Source organism: Equus caballus, chromosome 2, assembly GCF_041296265.1.
Source record: "Equus caballus isolate H_3958 breed thoroughbred chromosome 2, TB-T2T, whole genome shotgun sequence".
NCBI lineage: Eukaryota > Metazoa > Chordata > Mammalia > Perissodactyla > Equidae > Equus > Equus caballus.
In genome coordinates, this window is record NC_091685.1 from 27,654,164 (window position 1) to 27,676,119 (window position 21,956).

Genomic DNA, 21,956 nt, shown 5'->3' on the forward strand with positions numbered 1-21,956 from the left:
TACAGAATATTTTTATAAAATAAATATAGCTCATTAATATATAAATTTACAAAACTAACAACTAGAAGGATATATACCAAAATAGAAATAGTAGGGGCTGGCCCTGTGGCCCAGTGGTTAAGTTCAAGCGCTCCACTTCCATGGCCCAGGGTTTCGCCGGTTCAGATCCTGGTTGCTGACCTAGCACCACTCATCAAGCCATGCTGAGACGGCGTCCCCCATGCCACAACTAGAAGGACTCACAACTAAAACATACAACTATGTACTAGGGGGCTTTGGGGAGAAGGAAAAAAATAAAAATAAAAAAATAAATAAAATCTTAAAAGAAGAATAGCACACAGATACAAGAGAAAAAGGTTATGAACAAAGTTTAAAAAAAACAAAACAAAAACAAAATAGAAATAGTACATCTCTTTGAATAATAGGATTACAGAGTTTTTTTATTTTTGTATTTAAAAATTTTTCAATAACAAATGTGCTACTTTTATGTAAGATAAAAACTATCATCTTTATCAAAATTAAAACTAAAAACTCATTTTTTTGCTCCAACTGGTAGTGAATTCACCCCAAATTAGCAGGTAATACAGAATTAGTTACAGACATTTCTCTTCATAGCCTTTATTACCACACAATACAAGCTCCCAGTCTCTATTTCACAAACCTTATACGCAAACGGCTAAACAATTAAGAGATTTTTCTTTCTAAAAACCAATTTATTCCAGTTTCCCCTCTTTATGCACAGGGATCAGACACATTCTCCATGTTATCCCGAGCCTTTAATTTAGAAAGGCTGTCACAAAAGTGAACCTGCCACATGAGTAAAACAGCGCAAGGAACCAACCAAATTCTCACTGTCCTCCTTCCTGAGGGAAGAATGCCTGGCTGGCAGTGGTGAAATGGGGCATTTATAACATCTTACTTTTTGTAACAAGTGAGGACAGGCCCCAATGGTGGACAGACTGTCTTAGTCACATAAGCCTTTTGGGGTCTATTTTCTCTAGGTGAACCAGAGGTTTCAGCTGCTCGGCAAAGTTCCTCATGTCATCAGAGACCATGTCCTGCCCAGCTGGTGCAACAACACTTAGTTCCACAAGATAGGAGAGTGACAAGGCTTCAGTGCTCTCTGTGTTCCCTGGCACCAGGATGCGGAAGATCTTGTACACCATAATCTTCATGATGCCCTTCCGGAACAAGTGTCCCTTGGCGACAAACTCATGGTCCATGCGGAAGCCCATTTCCATCAGGAAGTCTGTGAGGTTCTCAGATGTTGCAATGTCCACACAGTTTCGCACCAGGGCATGACGATTCTTGTCTCCCATTTCCGGCTGTCCCAGGTAGCGCAAATGCCAGGGTGCCCCTGCCCTATCCATAGAGCGCCGGGCCCTCAGAACAAATGGACTGGCCTGCTGGCCCTTAAGGAGGAACACCATCTCATGGTCAAGGAAGGTCTCAGGTTCCATGTTGTCACACAAACCACGAAGGCGGTGGATAAGGCTTTCCAAGCTGTGATCTAAAACACTTCCTGAAGAACGAAAAAGCACTATTGAGTCTCATCTTTCACTTTGGGTAATGGAATTAGTAAAAGATAGAAAAAACTTAAATGAAAAACCAAAACATTTTAGTGCAGTGTTTTATAAAGCCTAATGTGTGAGATTTTAGAGGGGTCATCCTGCCAGGGTACTGAATAACATTATGAGAAAATTAATCCCTTTTCAATGTTTTGCATTGCCTTATTTGGTACTACGAAGTCTTTAGGCCTTCTCTAACAATGCCAATCTCCAGCAGGCTTTGGGCTCAGAGCCTTTAACAGGCCACAGTATCTATCTAGAATAATAATACTGTTTTATTGTCATTTATTTTAAAAATTATCTCCTAGGGCCAGCCCTGGTGGCCTAGTGGTTAAGTTCAGCATGCTCCGCTTTGGTGGCTCGGGTTTGGTTTCCAGGCGCAGACCTACACCACTCGTCAGTGGCCATGCTGTGGCAGTGGCTCAAATGTGAAAAAAAAAAGAGGAAGATTTGCAACAGATGTTAGTTTAGGGTGAATCTTCCTCAACAAAAAAGAGGAAGATTGGCAACAGATGTTAGCTCAGGGCGAATCTTCCTCAGGAAAAAAAAATTATCTTCTATTTCCAGCAAACAAAAGTTTTCCATTTATAAAGGAAATATAACATTTCATTGTTTTGTTTTTTTTTTGAGGAAGATTAGCCCTGAGCTAACATCTACTGCCAATCCTCCTCTTTTTGCTGAGGAAGATTAGCCCTGAGCTAACATCTGTGCCCATCTTACTCTACTTTATATGTGGGACGCCTGCCACAGCATGGCTTGATAAGTGGTGCATAGGTCCATGCCTGGGATACAAACCAGCAAACCCCAGGCTGCCACAGCAGAGTGCGCAAACTTCACCACTGGACCTCCAGGCCAGCCCCATAACATTTCATTTTTATGTAATATATTTAAGTAAAAGAGAATGAACTGCTTCATAGAAATATACTAATATTTCATAGAAATATACTAATCTTTGTTCTCACCTTATTCAACCTCCCGGCAGCATTTGACATTATTATAGATTATGCCCACTTTGAAATCTATTCTTCCTTTGGCCTCTCGGACACAACTCTCAGTTCTTCACCTAACTTGCTGACCAGTCCTTTTATGTCTTCTTTGCTGGTTCTTGCTCATCTTCTCTAAATAGTGGAACACCCTAGGACTCAGTCCTGGTCCTCTTCTCTATCAACCATCTCTTCCTCTCTAGGTGACCTAATTCAGTCCTATGGCTTTAATATCATTTATGCCCTGAGGACTCCCACATTTATATCTCATGAACCACAGATGCATACATCCAACTGTCTACTCAACTTCTCCACTTGGATGCCTAACAGACATCTTCATCTTAACGTGTTCGGTTTCAAACTGTTGATTTTTCCGCCACAATCTTATTCCTCCTGCAGTCTTCCCCATCACAGTAAACGACAACTCTCTGCTTCCAGTTTCCCACACCAAAAACTATGGAATCATCCTCGACTCCCTTCTTTCTCTCACATCCTACATACAATCCATATTTTTAAAATATATGCAGAATCCAACCACTTCTCACTCCCTCAATCGCTTCCAACTAGTCCAAGTCCCCTTCATTTCAATACCCTGCTTCTACCCTTGCCTTCCTCTCTTCTCCACGCAACAGCCAAGTGGTCTTTTCAGAATATAAGGCAGATAATGACACTCCTCTGCTTGGAATCCTCCAATGGCTTCCCATGTCATTCAGGCCCCAAACTGTCTACAAGGCTCCAAATATTGTGATCTCTGCTACCCATCCAACATCATTTCCTTCCACTATCCCTCTAGATCACTCTCTTCAGCCACAGTGATCTTCTTGCTATTTCCAGAAAATGTCAATTATCTGACAAGTTATTTCTCTTCAGAGCCCCTTCCCTCAGTCCCCTCTCTCAGATATCTACATGTCTCACCCTATCGCCTTCTTCAGATCTTTGCTCAAGTGTCACTTTATCAGAGAGGTCTTGTCTGATCACCCTAAATAAAATAGCGTATCTCCGTCCAATCTCTTTCCACTTTCCTGCTTTATTATTCTTTAGCATTATCACCTTGATTTTTTAGTCATCTTTCAATATATCAATTATGTATTGATTTTTTTTGGTCATCTTTTTTCCTCCACTGCTAGGAACATATTCAAATATTTATTGAATAAATCTGTTAAAGTAAATAAGAGTATATCATTGTCACTATGGCAAAAATTGATAGTGGGACTTAAATGACTAAATTTTTGGTAAGGGGTAGCACTGTAGGAAAAGCAACAGATCAGGTCCCAGTAATCACAAGATAGAAGATCAGGGGAGCGAGGAACAGCTCACTATTGTATCCTGCATTCAGGGCAGTGGCAGACATGTGTTTATTCATTCCTCAAACACTTGAGGAGCTTTGTAAGTGTTGGTTCATTCAACATATATTTACTGCGTGCTGTGCCAGGCACTCTGCTACAAAGCAGGGGGCCCTGCTCTCATGGAGATTACAGTTTAGTAGAGGAAACAAAAATAAATAAGTAAAGAGACAGAAATACAAGACAATAAAAGGGAGATGGGACAGAAAGCAATTGGTGGGGGTGGAGAAGAGGAGGCCTCTTGGAGGGGTTGTAGGAGTCACAGAAGGTCTCTTGAGAGGGATGACAACTAAGCTGAGACCTGAAGGAGGAAAACCAGAGAGTTATGTGAAAAGCTGGAAAAAAGTGCTGAGGCAGAGAGATCAGCAAGTGCAAAAGCACGGAGGCAGGAAAAGGGCCTGGGGAATTCAAGGAAATGAAAGGCTATCAGTGTGGCTGAAGGGTAGTGAGCACAATGGAAGATGGGAACGCAAGGAGGATTTGACATGGGCCAAAGCATGCAGGCCTTGTATAGTCTGTGGTAAAGGTTATATTTTATTCTAAGGTCATCGGGCAGCTATTAGCTCCACACTTTATTCTCCAAGCAACGGGGAAAGACAGGACTGGATTTACATTTTTAAAAAGATCATTCCAGAAAAACTGGTATGGACTCTTCAATAAGACATGGTCATGGGGAGAGGAAAAAAAGCAGAGGCGAGGGGAGACTGGTCCAATTTAAAACAGACTTCAGGAAAAAAAAAAAGAGACTTAAGAGATACAATTATCAAATGTAACATATGAAACTTGATTGGATCCTAGTTACAAAACATTTTTGCAACAACTGGGAGGAAACTTTTGAATATGGACTAGATATTAGATGATATTAAAAATGTAAGGGCCGGCCCCATGGCCAACTGGTTAAGTTCGCACGCTCCGCTTCAGGGCCCAGGGTTTCACCGGTTCGGATCCTGGGCGCGGACATGGCACTGCTCATCAGGCCATGCTGAGGCAGCGTCCCACATGCCACAACTAGAAGGACCCACAACTAGAATACACAACTATGTACTGGGGGACTTTGGGGAGAAGAAGAAAAAAAAAAAGTGTTATTGGGGCCGGTCTGGTGGTATAGTGGTTAAGTTCGTGTGCTCTGTTTCGTCGGCCGGGGGTTTGCAAGTTCAGATCATAGGCACAGACCTTGCACCGCTCTTCAAGCTGTGGCGGCATCCCACATGAAACAGACGAAGATCGGCACAGATGTTAGCTCAGCGACAATCTTCCTCAAGCAAAAAGAGAAAGACTGGCAATAGATGTTAGCTCAAGGCCAATCTTCCTCACAGACACACACACACCCAAAGTATTATTCATTTTTTTAGATAATAATGAAGCATTGGGGTTATGAAGGAAAATATCCTTTTTTTAAGAGATGTATCCTGAAGTGTTTAGGGATAAAATGTTCTGAGGTCTGAAATTTTCTTCAAAACAACAAAAGAAAAAAGATGAAGCAGATATGGCAAAATGATAGAAATTGGTAAGTCTAGATGATGGATATGGAGTGTTCACTATATTAGTCTCTATTTTAAGTTTAAATTGTTTAATAATAAAACAATTTTTTAAAAAGATGACTAGCTGTTGTGTGAGAAGAGACAGATGATCAAAAATGGAAGCAATGTCATGAGTAACAGATTAGTAAAGTAATTCAGGCAAGGGATGATAAACCAAGGTGTGGTACTGCAGGTGAAGAAAAGACGTTGAAAATATATTTTGGGAGTAAAATGAATGGTACTTAGAGAGGGACTGGATCTGGGAGTAAAGTAAAAAATGGAGTCTGACTCCTGAATGCTTGGCTCAAGCAACTGGTGAATGACAGTGGCACTTTCATTTCATTTCATTTCATTCTGAGATGGGAAAGACGAGGACAGGCAGCTTGAGGAGTGAAAATTAATAACCCTATTTTGTTCATACTGAGTTCCTGAATGAATAATCTGAATTAAAGTCTAAACTCTTCCACTAAACATTATATGACCTTTTGAAAATCATTGTCCTCTCTGGGTTTCGAGTTTTTTCATCTAGGCAAGTTACTTTACCTCTTCCTGATCTATACGTTGGAGCTAATAATAATATCACAGAATTACCACATGATCCAGTAACTCACTTTTGGGTATATGTCCAAAAGAGTCCAAGGCAGGATCTTGAAGAGATATTTGCACACCCATGTTCACTGTAGCACTATTCCCAATAACCAAGAGGTAGAATCAACCCACTGCCCACTGACAGATGAATAGATAACGAAAATGTGGTATGCACATACAACGGAATGTTATTCAGCCTTTCAAAAGGGGAGCCTGCTACATGCTACAATATGGATGAACCTTGAGGACATTATGCTAAGTGATATAAGCCAGTCATAAAAAGACAAATACTGTACAATTCCACTCACATAAGGTATCTAAAATAGTCAAAATCAGAAACAGAAAGTGGCAAAGTGGTTGCCAAGGGCTGGGGGGAGGGGTTGGGGGTATTCGTGTTTAATGGTTAAGTTGTTGTCTGTTGGGTGCTAGAAGCTATGCAGGCTGCCTTTGTATAACTGCCTCTCATCTCCACAGAAGCTGAATAGAAAAGACGAAAAACAGGTAATCCAAGCCCCTTGGTTCACTTACCCTGAAGCAGGTACTCCATCATGTTAATGGTGCCCCCGGTGACAGGCATCATGGTGACTGGAGGTGCCTCCATGGTGTCTGATTAAGTTGAAGACAGTACAACTGGATTCAGAGTCCTCAGTCAAGTAAAGCAGAGGATCTACCGGAAGAAGAGTTACACTTGTTAATACATCAAAGTGAAGAGACATCAGATGTGCTTGTGTCATTGGCCTTAACATCAAAAGATTTACTCATCCATTCAAAACTTTCTGTGTAACTGCTATATGGCCAGTTTCAGGAACTGATCATACCGAAATATACAAAGGAGAACTGGTCATCGAGTTACAGCATAACCTGCTAATCTCAAGGTCTGAAACTTCTAAAAGTTCTCTTGAAAAAAGTGCAATCTTGAGAAAGTCATCAAATCTCTCACTGTCTTCCATATAAGATGGGGTCAACGATATTAACTCCCACGGCTTTGTGGCTCAGGTGACACAATCGACATGCAATAACATTCAGAAGAACTGAAAGGTGACTTAAGGGACTTTGTCTACCCTTCAAATTTATCGATGAGGATATCGAGACTCGGAGAGGGGCCCAAGGACACACAGCAAGTCGGTGGCAGAGCTTGGACCAGACTAAAAGCTAGGCGTTCCGCCTCTCTGAAAATGCCTTTTAAAGCGAGCTAGACGGAAGCGCCAAATTCTTTTAAGATGTTTTAGGTCTTCCTAAGCCAGGATCGAGGACACGTGCCCACCACTTACATGAGAAACACACCTCCGCGCGCGCTCTAGTCTCTTCTCGCAAAATGGAGAATTATATCCACCCAAGCACCTCGGAGCTTTTGAGCTTCAATAAGCTCCCAGTCCTAAAATTAACGCCCCCTGGGAAACACAAGCACACCGCCTTCTCCTCTTCCCACTTCCGGCAAGAAGCCGACGTCGCGCAAACTTCTACACCGCCGCCCCGCAACGTAAGGGTGCCGAGAGGGCATGAAATCGCCCTCTTTGGCGCTGGCAACCAGAAGCGCGTGCGCAAGAGGCGTTGCCGCAGTGTGCAGGAGGGCGGCTTCGTTTGCAGCGTCTTTCTGGGAGCAACGGGGCCGACAGACGCTTGACGTCATGGGCCGTACTCCAGGAGAACATTTTATTTTTTTTCAAGTTCGACGACCTGGAGATGTTTTTTTTTAGGAAATCTCTTGGGCTGGCAGGGGAAAAGAGAGCCTGGGAATGGGAACTGCAGAAAAAAAAGAGGAGAGACTGTTAGAAAAGACTTCTTTTTTTGGGTCCCTGAGGGTTAAAAGGAAAGACCCTTTAGTGCTTAGCATAATATTCTGAACAGTTACGGAACTCAGTAATACACTTAATATTTGTCCACTTTACTGAGTATATTTTACTCCAATTAAAAAATATAGGGAGACAAGTGAATACAACAAATATTTGTTAAACTCTCTTCTTGTGTCAGGCATATAAGGTGCAGACTAAGTGGGAACAAGAGTGAGGTGAATGAGGCACTCTCCTGGAGCGAAAAATATGGCGACATAAAAAAATCTCAGTGACTGAGATGAGTAATATTTTAATGCAATATTTTACAAATTTAGTGCAAAAAATCCTTCATCAACAAAATATTAAATTTTAAAATTTGATTCCCACAGCAGCCCTATGAGCCACGTACACTTGTTACTGTAGTTTTACAGATGGGGAAATTTAGGCAATGAGATGTTAAATAATATTCAAGGGAGTGGAGAGGCTGGGATACCAATCTAAGCGGCTGACTTCAGCACCCACCCTCTTAATTATACTGTGTTTTCAAGTTATAGTTCCCCTGCTATAACCTACACTGCCTCCCATTCTTCTTTTTTTTTAATTGAACATTTCTTGAAAGTCTTTGTGTTCTAGACATTCTGTAAGCTGTTGACTTGATTCTGTTTGTGCCCTCAGAAGAGTTTATAGGCAAGTTGTGGGAATCAGAGAGTAAATTAAGGAGATAGTACCCTGTGATTTGATTCAATAGGATAATGAGATATAAACTGCTCAACTGCTTGGGAAGTGAGCAGGATACTTATCCATCATGGGGGCATCAGAGGAGTCCTGGAAAAAGTTATTAATGCCACAAATAACTTGAAGGATCAGCAGATGTTAGCCAGATAAAGAAGGAAGGAAAGGGAATCCCAGGTAATGAGAACAGCATGTACAAAAGGACATTGAGTTTCGTAGAATTAGGATATAGAATCTGAGGTTAGGAAGGGTAAGAAATGAGTACAGAGAAGGGATAAGACCCAGATCCTGCAGGACTTTGCGTGCCAGACCCAAGAACAGATGTGCACTTTAAAAAGAGCACTGGTGGGCCAGCCCTGTGGCTGAGAGGTTACGTTTGTGTGCTCTGCTTCAGTAGCCTGGGGTTCACTGGTTTGGATCCTGGGTGCAGACCACACACTGCTCATCAGGCCTTGCTGTAGCAGTGTCCCACATAGAAGAACTAGAATGACTTATAACTAGGATGTACAACTATGTACTGGGGCTTTGGGGAGAAAAAAAAAAAAAGAGGAAGATTGGCAACAGATGTTAGCTAAGGGTTGGTCTTCCTCACCACAAAAAAAAGCACTGGTAGGGCTGGCCTGGTGGTATAGTGATTAGGTTCGCACACTTGGCTTTGGCAGCCCGGGGTTTGCAGGTTTGGATCCCAGTGCAGACCGGGATCCCAGCTGCTCATCAAACCATGCTGTGGTGGAGTCCCATATACACAATAGAAGAAGATGGGAATAAGGAAGATGGGCACAGATGTTAGCTCAGGGCCAATCTTCCTCACAAAATAAATAAATAAATAAATACAAAGAGCACTGGTTACAATGTGGAGAAAAGCTTGGGGAAGGAGGGCCTGGAGAAAGAAGACCAGTTAGGAGCTTTGGCATGACTCCAGCTGAGAGAGAATTTTTGGAGAAAAAACAGATTTAAAAAATATTAAAGAGAATGCTTTGATGATTAGCCAGAGGTAAAGACAGAGAGAGGGAGTCACGATTGTCTAGATTTTTACCTTAGGTGACCATGGTAGTGCGTTTTTCCGAGCTAGGAAATACAAAGCAGTGTGGGGGAAGCAGGAAAGATGAGTTCATGTGTACTAAATATATTGAGCATGAGGTGTTTATGAAACACCCAAGTGACGGTGCCGAGCCAGGGTTCAGGGGAGAGAGAGCTAGGCTGGAGGTAGAAATTTCAGAGTCAGAGCCTCCTAGATGGTAGCTGAAAGCATGAGAGTAAATAAGATCACCCTGAAAGAGTGTATAGCATGGGAAGAGAAGATGGCTAAGGACTGGAGTTTGCACAGGACTCTGACAGTTATTAGAGCTGCATATACCCCGGGGCTTAGGATGTGTCTCCTGATCAGCCTGGTGATTCACAATTTTGGGCAGAGTGACAAGCTTTTAGTGCTGTAATGATTGGAGGAGGTCGTCAAATTGCTGGGCTTCTCTTTTCCTATACAGACACTAACTTTAGAATGGAAAGTCCAGTGAATTATCGGTCTTTTGAGGTACCATATTATTTACCCAAATTTTAGCTGGCATTTTGAAGTAGGATTAAATTTTTTTAAAAAAAGGAAGACAGGAAATGAGTGAACAATATGGTAAAACTTGGACAAGGCCTAGGAGTTATAGGGGTGGGTTTCTCTGATAAGGATGGGAGGCCTGGAGCTTAGAATGGGGCTCACTTCTGTCCTCTGCCACTACCCAGCTGTGCAACCTTGGGCAATTCACTTCCCCTCTCTCAGCCTCAGCTTCCTTTTTTGTAAAATAGAGATAAAAACAGTACTTTCTAAAACAGAGGTTGCAAAAATAAAATGAGCTGTTTATGAAACACTTAGCATAGTGCCTGGCTTATTGTAAGCAATCAATACACGGTAGGTATTATTATTATATTTTAAATCTCTCATTTGAGCAAGCACATTCGGTCTTACTGAATATATTTTATGCATGTCTCATCTCCTTGGATAGACTGTAAACATCTGGAAGGGAAGAATCATGTATTTTCTTTATGTATAGATGTGTCTTAGTCAGCTCGAGCTGCCAGAACAAAATACCATAAACTGGGTGGCTTATAAACCACAGAAGTTTCTTTTTCACAGTGCTGGAGGCTGGCAGTCTGGGATCAGGGTGCTGGTGTGGTTGGGTTCTGCTGAGAGCCGTCTTTTGAGCTGCAGATTGCCGATTTCTTGTATCCTCACACAGTGAAGAGCAGAGCAAAGCAAACTCTCTCAGGATTCTTATAAGAACACTGATCCATTCATGAGGGCACCTCCCTCGTGACCTCATCTAATCCTAATCACTTCCCAAAGGCCCTGCCTCCTACTGGCATCACACTGGGGAGCAGGGTTTCAGCATATGAATTTCGGGGCGGGGCAGGGGGGGACACCAACATTCGGTCCATAACAATGTGCTTTACGTGTAGTGGGTGTTCAGAAATTTTGTTGAACGCATTGCAATAGCTACCAATTATTGGACAGTTGCTACATACCAACAACTTTACACTGTATGTGTGTAAATATGCCAGATACTGCTAAAAGGTAGATATTACCATCTCCACTTTACAGAGGAAGAAAAAGAGGCTCAGAGAGGTAAAGTGACTTGCCCAAAGCCAAATGGCCAGCAAATGGCAGAAGCAGATTCGAATTCAGTTCCTTCTGACACCACACCTGTCTTTTTGCCATATTTCCTTCTGAATTCCTGGACTCTTTCTCTGCGGTGAATTTCCCAAATTATTACAATTAGTGGTAGCAAAGGAGGAGAAAAGTTCATACGTTGATGCTTCCCAGACAGTCACTAGATTGGGCTCAAAGAAGTAGGACCAGTTCTTGGCCAGTTTTCATCAGAACAGAAGACCATAAGCATGGACTGCAAATCACACGTACCCACACACAATTCCCTCTTCAGCTTTCTAGAATGACCTGGTGGGAATTAAGATGGATCTTCCCCCCGTTATATGCAACGCTAGGCTCTCAACCTTAGTGTTACGAACTAGTATTTCCCCAGGAATGAGCTGACGTTTATTGGCTGCTTCCTATATGCATAGCCCTGTGGAAAAGGTATAACCATTGCATTTCAGCTGACTTATCTCCAGCGTTGTCATCAGTTCGGGGCTTGCATCTACTCAGAGTAAAAGCCAAAGTCCTCATTATGCCTACGTGATCTGCCCTCATCACCTCTTACCTCTCTGACCATATTCCAACCATCACCATCTGTGTCTGCCCCCATCCCATCTACTCAGCTCCAGCCACACTGTTCTCATTGCCCTTACTTGAACATGTCAAGGATGCTCCTATCTTAAGTCTCTTGTAATTGTTGTACAGTCTACCCGGAACTCTCCTTTTCCGTTGCACTGCAGGCTTCACTCCCTTGCTTCCTTCTGATCTCTGCTTAAACCTTTGTTAGAGAGGTCTTCACTGACCGCTTCTTTCAAACTGCCATCCCCCAGCTGCCCTGCCCACCCCCACCCCCCACCCCCTGCTGTATTTTTCTTCCTAGCACATTTGACTAGGTGACACCCTGCCTATTTACCGATGTGTTTATCTCCTCCCTCCCCCCCAAAAAATCATAAGCTCCATGAGAGCAGGGACTTTGTTTTATTCACTACAGTACCCCCAGCCCTTGGAATGATGCCTGACAGTGCAGACACTTGCTAAATATTGTTTTCGTTGAGAGAATGATTGGTAGAGAACAGAGGTTAGCAGAAGGGTTATTAAGTGATTTTCTTGGTCTCCTATATTTAGTCATCACTGGATTCTACGGGGACCCTAAAGTCCTTAAATTCCAAGCTGAGGACACTGAAACTTTTCTCTAGGTATGTGCAGCCCAATATGGCAGCCATGAGCTACATGTTGTTATTAACCACTTGAAATGTGGGCTAGGTCAAATTGAGATATGCTATAAGTGTAAGACACATGCTGGATTTTGAGGACATACTTCAAAAAAAGAATATGAAATATCTCCGTAATTTTTTATATTGATTACATGTTGAAATGATATTTGGGTATTTAGAGTTTAATAAAATATTATTAAGTTCAATTTCACCTGTTTCTTGTTACTTTTTTTCATTGTCACTACTAGAATATTTAAAATTACGTATGTGGCTCACATTTTTTTTTTTTTTTTTGAGGAAGATTAGCCCTGAGCTAACATCTGCTGCCAATCCTCCTCTTTTTGCTGAGGAAGACCTGCCCTAAGCCAACATCTGTGCCCATCTTCCTCTACTTTATATGTGGGACACCTACCACAGCATGGCCCATCGAGCCATGCCATGTCTGCACCCCGGATCTGAACTGGCGAACCCCAGGCCGCCGAATCGGACCGTGTGAATTTAACTGCTGTGTCACTGGGCTGGCCCCCTCACATTGTATTTCTATTGGACAGCACTGCTGTAGGATCTAGATTGGAAGGTGGTGCTTTAGAGCCAGACAGATCGAGGTTTGAATCCCGGCCACTGCTTACGTGGCCCTAGGCAAGTTATTTAACTTAGGCCTTCGGCAGTGCCTGGCGCATGCTGTATGTTGTAGGTATGCATGAATCAGAGTTATTATTAGGAGAAGGGTTTAGGAAGTGGGGAATGTTTAATTTGGAAAAGTCTTGAGAAGGGTGGAACATAACATGTACCTGCAAGTCTATAAAATTATGACAAAGCCAGCAAGGAGAGAGAGGAAGAGGAGGGCAGTATCTTACATCTGTTGAGAATCAGGTGCCAGATACTTTATACATATGTATCTCATTTAAATCTCACAACAATGGGTACTTTAACCCACTTAATAGACGAGAGAACAAAAGTTAAGTTACTTGCTAATAATTGGTAGAGTCGAGATTTCCGTATCTGTCTGCCTCCAGAGATTTTGCTTACTGTCTTAAGTCACGCTGTTTCCTAAGGAAAATTTGAGTTATTTTGTGTAGTTCCAGGGGACAGGACTAGAAATGCTGCGTGGAAATTACAGGGAGACAGGTTTCAGCTTCATATAAGGGACTGCTGATCGCGGTGACAGAGATGGAAAGGACTGCCTGGATGAGAAGAAAACTCTCTTCCAGTGAAAATATTGAAGCAGAGATTATGGTAGGAAGGATTCTTGCCTGGAGTGGAAGATTGAGCTATGATGTTGCCTTGATTCCTAGACGCTATCTCCTTTAAGTCAGAGCATTTACTTAATAAGAGTTTCGGGCAGTTGAGAAACACCTCCACGTACATGCACATGTGTATTATAAGACAAAGCTTGATAAAAATGGACACAAAGTACATCTTAGAGTTGAAAAACTATGGTCATTGAAGCTTATGATTTCATAATTTGTCAAGAAACCTAGCCTTAGTAATTCTTCACCTTTGGATTTTTTTTCCTGTTGTGAAAACAACAGCATCATTGTTAATAATGACCACCAACAGCAAACACCCGATGACAAATGATAAATGAGACGATTCTTGCTCTTAAGGAGTTTGGTTTACTGACAGACAGGTAAAACACCCCAGGTTATTTTGGGCCTTGTAGTCTTCATTGGCTGCTGACTCAAGAGTTCACCTCCCTACCCCACCCCTTGTAGACAGGCAGCATCAGCCACTTCACCCTCTTAATCTCAAGACAGGGGCCTGAGAAAGTCTGCTGCAGAAGGGTAATTGGCCTATTGGTTTGCCTCTTTCTACTTAGCCCCGCTAACCCAACCCCAGCCTCTGGTTGACCAGGTGTGCCTCGAGGGGACAGGCTATAATAGTTAATGTATTACACATATCCATAAAAGATTAAAGATTAGCTCTGTTTTAGCTGAACTGTAACTGTCTGTTTGGGTTTCTCCCCTCCTGGGTCTGTCTGGGGAAGTCAGTGTTGTTTTCAATCTGACGATAATTAACCCACTGGGTCTCGAATTTCCTAGATGGAGGCCCTTTGACAGCTCCTCTTTAGTGCATGCTTACTGGGTACTGTACCAAGCCCTGGAGTAAGCACTTTCTGCGAATCTGGATCACTCATTTAATCCTCATCCCAGCCTTCTGATGCAGGTGGTGTTCTTCCAGTCTCAGAGCTGCAAGAATCATGTGTCTGCCATATAGTATCTTTGGAAGTAAAAGGGTTTGTTTCTTGTCCCCTAAGATTTCATCATCATTAACCCCTTCCTTGGCTCAGAGGATCATATGCCATCATCTACACTATCAATTCAAACATTTCCTGAGAGAGCCTCTGTGTACAGCCCAGAGGAGATAAAGAAGCCCAAGGAGACCGCATGGAGAAGCAGAAGGGTGTGGGTTAACATAACACACTAGTGCTTAGAGTTTAAGATGGGCCCTGGAGTCAGGCTGTTTGAGTTAAAATTCGATCACTGTCTGGCCGTGTAAGCTTGGGCAAGTTACTTTGCCTGTGAACTTCACGTCCTCATCTCTCCAGTGAGAATACTAGTACTTTCCTCTAAGGTTGTTATGAGGATTAACTGATGCACTTGGCGCATAATGAGTATGAATAAAAATTTTGACTATTCCCAATATTATTTGGGATTTGAACTCTATTAAACATGGGTTAAAAACAAACAAACATGGTTCACATCTGGACTTGGCTACATACTGGTGTGTGGCCTTGAGCTAGTCACTTAATTTCTCTGAATCTGCTTCTTAATCTGTAAATGAGGGAGATTATCTACTTGACAGGACTGCTGTGAAGAGTATAGATGACACATACAAAGTGCTTAGCATGTGATGAGTGTTTTCAGACGCTGCCTTCAAGTAGGTTGGTTGAGAAGGCAGGACATAAACATTAAAAACAGAACTAAGGAAAAGAAAACTTTAAGGAGAACTGGCGTGTCCTTATAGACAAAGCAAGGCAAACTGTGGCATATAATTGAGTCAACACTTATTGTGTGCCTGCTGTAGGCCAGACATTGTTCTGGGCTCTTGGAATATAAGAATAAGCAAGACAGGTACAGCCACTATGGAAAACAGTATGGAGATTTCTCAAAAAGTTAAAAATAGAAATACCCTATGACCCAGCCATCCCATTACTGGGTATCTATCCTAAGAACCTGATATCAGATATCTCAAGAGTCCGTTGCACCCCTATGTTCATCGCAGCATTATTTACAATAGCCAAGACGTGGAACCAGCCTACATGCCCAGAAACTGATGATTGGATAAAGAAGATGTGGTATATATACACAATGGAATACTACTCAGCCATAAAAAAAGACGAAATTGGCCCATTCACAACAACGTGGATGGACCTCGAGGGCATTATGTTAAGCGAAATAAGTCAGTCAGAGAAAGACGAACTCTATATGACTCCACTCATAGGTGGAAATTAGTATATTGAGAAGGAGATCTGATCGGTGGTTACCAGGGAAAAGGGGGGGTGGGAGGGAGGGTACGGAGGGGGAAGTGGTGTACCCACAACATGACTAACAAAAATGTACAACTGAAATCTCACAAGGTTGTAATCTATCATAACATTAATAAAAAAAAAAAAAAAAAAAAGAATAAGCAAGACAACCTAAATCTCTCCCCTGACAGAGCCTACATTTTAGTAATAAGATATTATGTGCCATTAAAAATGGTTACAAAGGGGCTGGCCCAATGGTGCAGCGGTTAAGTGCGCACGTTCTACTTCGGTTGCCTGGGGTTTGCCGGTTTGGATCCCGGGTGCGGACGTGGCACCGCTTGGCAAGCCATGCTGTGGTAGGCATCCCACATATAAAGTAGAGGAAGATGGGCATAGATGTTAGCTCAGGGCTAGTCTTCTTCAGCGAAAAGAGGAGGGTTGGCAGCAGTTAGCTCAGGGCTAATCTTCCTCAAAAAAAAAAAAAGGTTACAAAAGAAATAGTGTGAGAAATACTTATAATATCAACTAAGAAAGCTAGTTAGAAAGTCATATGTGCAATATGATTCTAACTATATAGTCTCCAAAACATCTGTGCACAGAGGAAAAAACTAAAACTTTTTAATGCTAGCAATAACTTTTTGGTTAATGAGACTGGAGATTATTTTTCCTCCACTTGTGTCTGTTTTCTAAATTTTTGATGAGTGTGTGTTACTTAAAGAGAAAAAAAGAAAAACTTAAACAAACCAAATGTCCATCAACAAGTAAATGGACAAAAAAACTGTGATATGTACAATGGAATACTACTCATCAATAAAAAAGAACAAACTACTAATATATGCCACAAGATAGATGAATCTAAAAATATTCTAGGTGAAAGAAGCCAGACACAAAAGAATACATAATGCATGATTCCGTTTATATGATATTCTAGAACAGACAAAACTAATCTCACTTGAAAGAAATCAAATTTCTGCTTGGCTGGAGTGAGGAATGAGAAGGATTGATTGCAAAGAGATACAGGGGAACTTTTGGGAAAACAGAAATATTCTAAATCTCGATTGTGGCAATAGTTACTCAGGTGTATCTATTTGTCAAAACTCATCAAGCTGTACATTTAAATGGGTGCATTTTAATTGTATGTAAATGTATGTTGATAAAATTGATTAAAATAATGCAAAATACTTTATAAGTTTTTTCTGGTTACAAGAACATTATATGCTCATTGGAAGAAATTCTAGTGTTTTACAAAAAATTCTAATATTTAGGAAAAATTGCTTTCTCCGTTTTGAAAAATTGGAAAGTCACTGCAATTCTAAGCACAGGATTTGATACACGATAAATATTGATAAATCAAAAAACAGAGTCAGAGAGAGAATTAACCCCGTTAGGAAGCAGAGAAGAGTGAATAGATTGGAGCACCCGCAAGAACTACAGAAATCTAGGAGAAACCCTGCTGGAGGATGAAGCTGTCAGGGGTGACAGGACAGGTGTATGGCCTCTGTGAGACTCCAGCAGGTGGGAAAGAAGTGAAAATGGAGGTCAGGATAGGTGAACTGACAAGGAGTTGTGTTTGGCTTTTCTGCTTGCTTTTCTTTTCCTTGGAGAAAGAGTGAGAATGTGGCAATGACAAAAATCATAATGGCAGAGAAAAACCAAGAATAAACGAAGGTGAAAGCGGGCACAGGGTCCTCAGTAATGACCAAGTCAAACAGGGAGCTAATTCCCGACGTTGTTGTCCTTCCTGCTTGGCCAAGGTATTGTTGACTGATCCTACTTGCTTTTCTTTAGTGAATAGAATTAGATCAGTTGGCAATTATGTACCAAGAACCCATGGAAAGTCCCACCTTGGCGTTATTTGTGGGTGCAAAAATGGTTGAAGACTCAGGTCCTGGCTCCCACTCCAGTGGGAAAAAGAGTGCTAGTAGTAACTCCTGATAGCTCACATGTGCACAGCAATCTACAGTTCACCAAGTGCTTTTCATTGGTTTCAGTCCATTCTCCCACCATCAGGAATGAGAGATAAGAGGAGAGAGGACAGGCAGTGCGGCAAAGGACAAAGAAGCAGACACACCTCACCCAGGCTGAGATGCCAACTCCACATCCTATAAGCTGGATGACCTCAAGCAGTGACATCCGCTCCTATGGCCATTATGAAGATAAAAGGAAATGTCTATGACACACCTAGCGCAGTGCTATGTGCTGTGACTGGGTTGCAGCTATTATGGTCATCCCCATTTTATGGATGTGGACACGGCTCAATGGAAGTCATGAAAAAATTGTAAATAAGAGCTGAGACTTTTTGACAAATCTCCAAGTTGGACGAATTCTTCATCACTGTTGTCCGTTCTTCCCCCAGAAGAGGCAAGCACGGGCTGTGCAGGGAATAGAAACCATGACTAAGGGAAAGACCTTCTCACATGAAATCAGAGGATCATAGACTTAAAAGTGAGCTTTTTGATTTATTAGTCCAGCTCCTTCTCCTCTACCCCACAGAACAGATGACGAAACCAAGACCCAAGGAGCAGAAGAGACTTTCCCAAATGACTCAGAATAGAATGGCAAGCGCTGAACAGTGGCCAGACTTTTCTCTTGCTATTCCTTTCTGAACCCAAACCCTTAAGTCATACAGACTCGGGGTCGATTCTTGACCCTGCCCTAACTAGCTGTGTGATATAACATCTCTGATGCTCAGTATCTGCATTTGTAATATGAAATAATAGCTCTACCTCACTGGTTTGCTGTAAATATTAAATTATATAGTGCATGTAAAGTGCACAATCATTTAAATAGGTATACATTTCCCATTTTACAGATGAGGAACTGAGGCTTGTTGAAACTTCACTTGGTTCAGGATTGTACCTAAGGTCAAAGAAAGAGCCTAGAAGAAATTGAAGAAACCTCTGGGTGAGAACTGGGCGGGTACGAGGTGAGCCAAGCTCTCCTTGCACCTGTCACTGGGAGCCACCTTTCTGTCTGGGAGCTCAAGAAGACACTAGCCACGCAGAGTGACCTTCCTTGCCTCTGCCACCTTAATGCACAAACAGGTTGTGAAACAACATAGGCAGTGACTCAGCCTGGGGGCCTGTTCTGCTGGTCAGAGCAGGCAGACTGGGGCTGTTTGATTGAGCCTTGAAAGGACATTGTGTCTTACAAACACATTGCTTGTCAAAGCCCTGACGGAGGTGCCAAGCACAGTCTGTAAACTCTGGTCCCTGAGGCATCATGGATGACTAAACTGGGGTGCCTAAGTTGTATACAACATCTCCTGATTGTTATTCTGGTCTAACAACCATCCAGGGCCAATGTCAGGAAGAGAGGGAATGTCTTAGAGGCTGGGAAGCTCCTATTTCTCAAGAGGCAACTTGATGTGGCAACCAGGGCCTGCGCTTCTGGAGTCCACATTATGCAGACTTTAGTTCAGATCCTGGCTCTGCTGCTCATTGTCCTTGTGACCTGGGGCAGGTGGCTTACCCTTGCTAGGGTTCAATTTCCTTATTCTATAAAACTCCCACTTTGCAAAATTGTCTTTTAGAGATAAAAGATGTAAATTTCCTGGAACATAGAAAACTCTCCATAAATTATTATTAGGATGCTGTGCCAAAGTCTGCCTCTTCCTCCCTTCCAAACCAGAATCGCCCCTCCTGAGCTAAGGGTTTATCACTCAGCCAGAAATGGTGAAAAGCAACCAGTACCACTGTCACAGACACGTGCCCCAGGCCCGTTGTATCATTGCTATTCTACTGATTACTGGATTCATTTCCTAATATTAGAAGAGAAAAAGATATTTTTAATCAAGGGTGTGGTAGGCCAAAAATTGGTCCCCAAAGATGTCCAGTTCCTAATCTCTGGAACCTATGAATGTTGCCTCATCTGGCAAAAGAGACTCTGTAGATGTGATTAAGTTAAAGATATTGAGATGGAGACGTTATCCAAGCGTGCCATAAATGTAATCATCAGCATCCTTATAAGACGGAGATAGAGGAAGATTTGATGACAAAAGAGGAGTAGGCAATGTGATGACAAAAGCAGAGATTGGGGTGATGTGATTCCAAGCCAGGGAACGAGAGCAGCCGCCAGAAGCTGGAGGAGACAAGGAATGAATTCTCCCCTGGAGACTCCAGAAGAAACCAGCTCTGCCAACACCTTGATTTTAGCCCCATTTTTTAAGACTCACTTCTGACTTCTGGCCTTCAGAACTGTAAGAGAATACAGTTCTGTTGTCTTAAGCCACTAAATTTGCGGTAATTTGTTACAGCAATAGAAACTAATCCAGGGCTGTGGTTCTTAAACTTCTCAATGAGAAGTTTAAGTGCCTTCTGGAATAATAATAATGTGATCACAACTAACCGTAGCGCTTGCTGCATGTCAGGCACCATTTTAAAGCATCTTACATATATTAATTCCTTTAATCCCCATATCAACCCTATAATGTAGATACTACTATTACCTATTTTAAGGTAAGAGAACTCAGGTACTGAGAGGTCTCTCCAGAGCCTATGCAGAACTCCCTAGAATGACATTTGAGACCCCTCATAATTATATTAGAACTCTTCTAGTTCCAAATGATTAAAAAGCCAACCTCTTGTAATTGAAGAGGATGGGTAAAGACTTCAGGCACATCTGGATCTAGAGACTCAAAAAGAATCATAAAGAAATTGGTCTCTCTCTCTCTAACTCTGTCTCGTCTCTGTCTGTCTCTCTGTCTCTCTCTTTAATCTCTAAACTTGACTTTCCTTTCTCTTAGCTTCCCTGGTGACACAGAGCTGCTTTTTTCCCAAGAGTCCCAACAAATGTGCTGGAGAGGATTCTCACTGGCCCAGCTTGGGTTCTATGTCCGTCTTTGTATACAGCACTGTTGTATTCTAATTGGCTAGACCAGACTCAATCACGTGCCCACATCGGGAGATATAAAGGTGGGGTCAGGCCCACCAGAACTATACAGAATGAGAGTAGGATAAGTGGATCTCTAAAGCAAAATAGGAGCATGCTGTTTCCAAAAGGTGTAAAGGAGGCTGGGTGGGTATTGACATCCTTTCCAGAATGTTCAGCCTGGTATTCAGTTTGTCCCCAACTTCATGACCATGGAGGTTGTTTATAACTCAGTATCCATTCTGATCAGTTGGTGCCTATGCCCTTCCGGTGTTTAACTATTTTGAACGTTACCCCTGCCCATTTCCACCAAACAAATAGTCTTGCCCCAATTTATTAACTTTTTCAGCCAAATCGTCTGTTCCTGCCCCCATAGGCACAGATCCTATGGCCCAACCCAGTGGTCTACTTCTCAGGACCTCACTCTGAAGGAAGAGTCTCACTGTCTACTTTCAAGCCTACCCAGCTTCAAAGACCACCAGTTCAACTGCCATTTCTTCCATGAAGCCTTCCTGATTGCCCCCATCTGGAATTGACCTCCTAACGCCCTGCTCCACTTGAATGCTCTTTATTGGCACCTCTCTCATTGTCTCTTTGCTTGGAATTAGATTTTTACCTGTCTTCACCTCCCCTATGAGACTAAGCTTGTTGAAGACAAGGACTGCATCTTATTCGCCTTCTATTTCCCAAAAGTCTGTCACAGTGATCCTCTGCCACTTAATTTGACATTGAACAAACCCTTTCACCTCTTTGAGCCTTGGTTTCTTCTATTGTAAAATAGGGATGATAATAGCCCTTACCTCACAATTTTTTGTGAAGACTGAAACACACACATACGTAATTTATTGAGCATACACTATGTGTGTCAGAGATGTGACATGCCTTTCAAAGGGCAAATACCTAGTGCTGGCAGACCTGGACTCAAATATCGTCTTCTAAATAGACTATGCTCCTAACCAGTGTTCCACACTGCCTCCCACATAAGAGAGGGACACAGCCAGACAGCGCCCAGCACACAGTAGGAGCACAGTGACTGTTGCGAAATGCTTGACTCTGTTGAACTGAATCAAACACCTCTTTGACTTCACTTTCCCCTGGACTGTGGTTTGCCCGTCTCCAGTTTATCCTGCCTGTGTCATCAGACCACGTGACACACACACCCCCTGGGGGCCCACTTAATTCTTGCTGACTTGGAATGTGTCTTCCCAGCACTCCTGTAAACTGGGAGGAGGCTTTGGGCTGTAAATCTTGGATCTGGGA

The 21,956-nt window shown here is 42.4% G+C and overlaps 1 protein-coding gene across 2 annotated transcripts; it reads right to left on the minus strand.

Moving 5' to 3' along the window:
- Positions 1-413: 413 nt before the first annotated feature.
- On the minus strand, positions 414-7,620 carry MED18 (mediator complex subunit 18). 2 transcript variants are annotated; one of them, XM_001503988.7, is made up of 3 exons: positions 7,274-7,620; positions 6,531-6,669; positions 414-1,522 (listed from the first exon to the last, which is right to left on the minus strand). In XM_001503988.7, the coding sequence occupies exons 2-3, from the start codon at positions 6,601-6,603 to the stop codon at positions 969-971; spliced, it is 627 nt and encodes a 208-aa protein (XP_001504038.1). In that variant the 5' UTR covers positions 6,604-6,669; positions 7,274-7,620; the 3' UTR covers positions 414-968. The 2 variants fall into 2 exon arrangements, with proteins under 2 accessions (XP_001504038.1, XP_070116730.1); XM_070260629.1 differs by having other exon boundaries at positions 7,287-7,541.
- Between the last annotated feature and the right edge of the window lie 14,336 nt (positions 7,621-21,956).

What these genes read in the sequence shown, in the direction of transcription:
- MED18 (XM_001503988.7), bottom strand. Translation starts at nt 6,603, where the DNA reads ATGGAGGCACCTCCAGTCACCATGATGCCTGTCACCGGGGGCACCATT. An exon ending in GATGGAGTACCTGCTTCAGG is followed by an intron (nt 1,523 to 6,530) that starts GTAAGTGAACCA and finishes TTCGTTCTTCAG; the next exon opens with GAAGTGTTTTAGATCACAGC.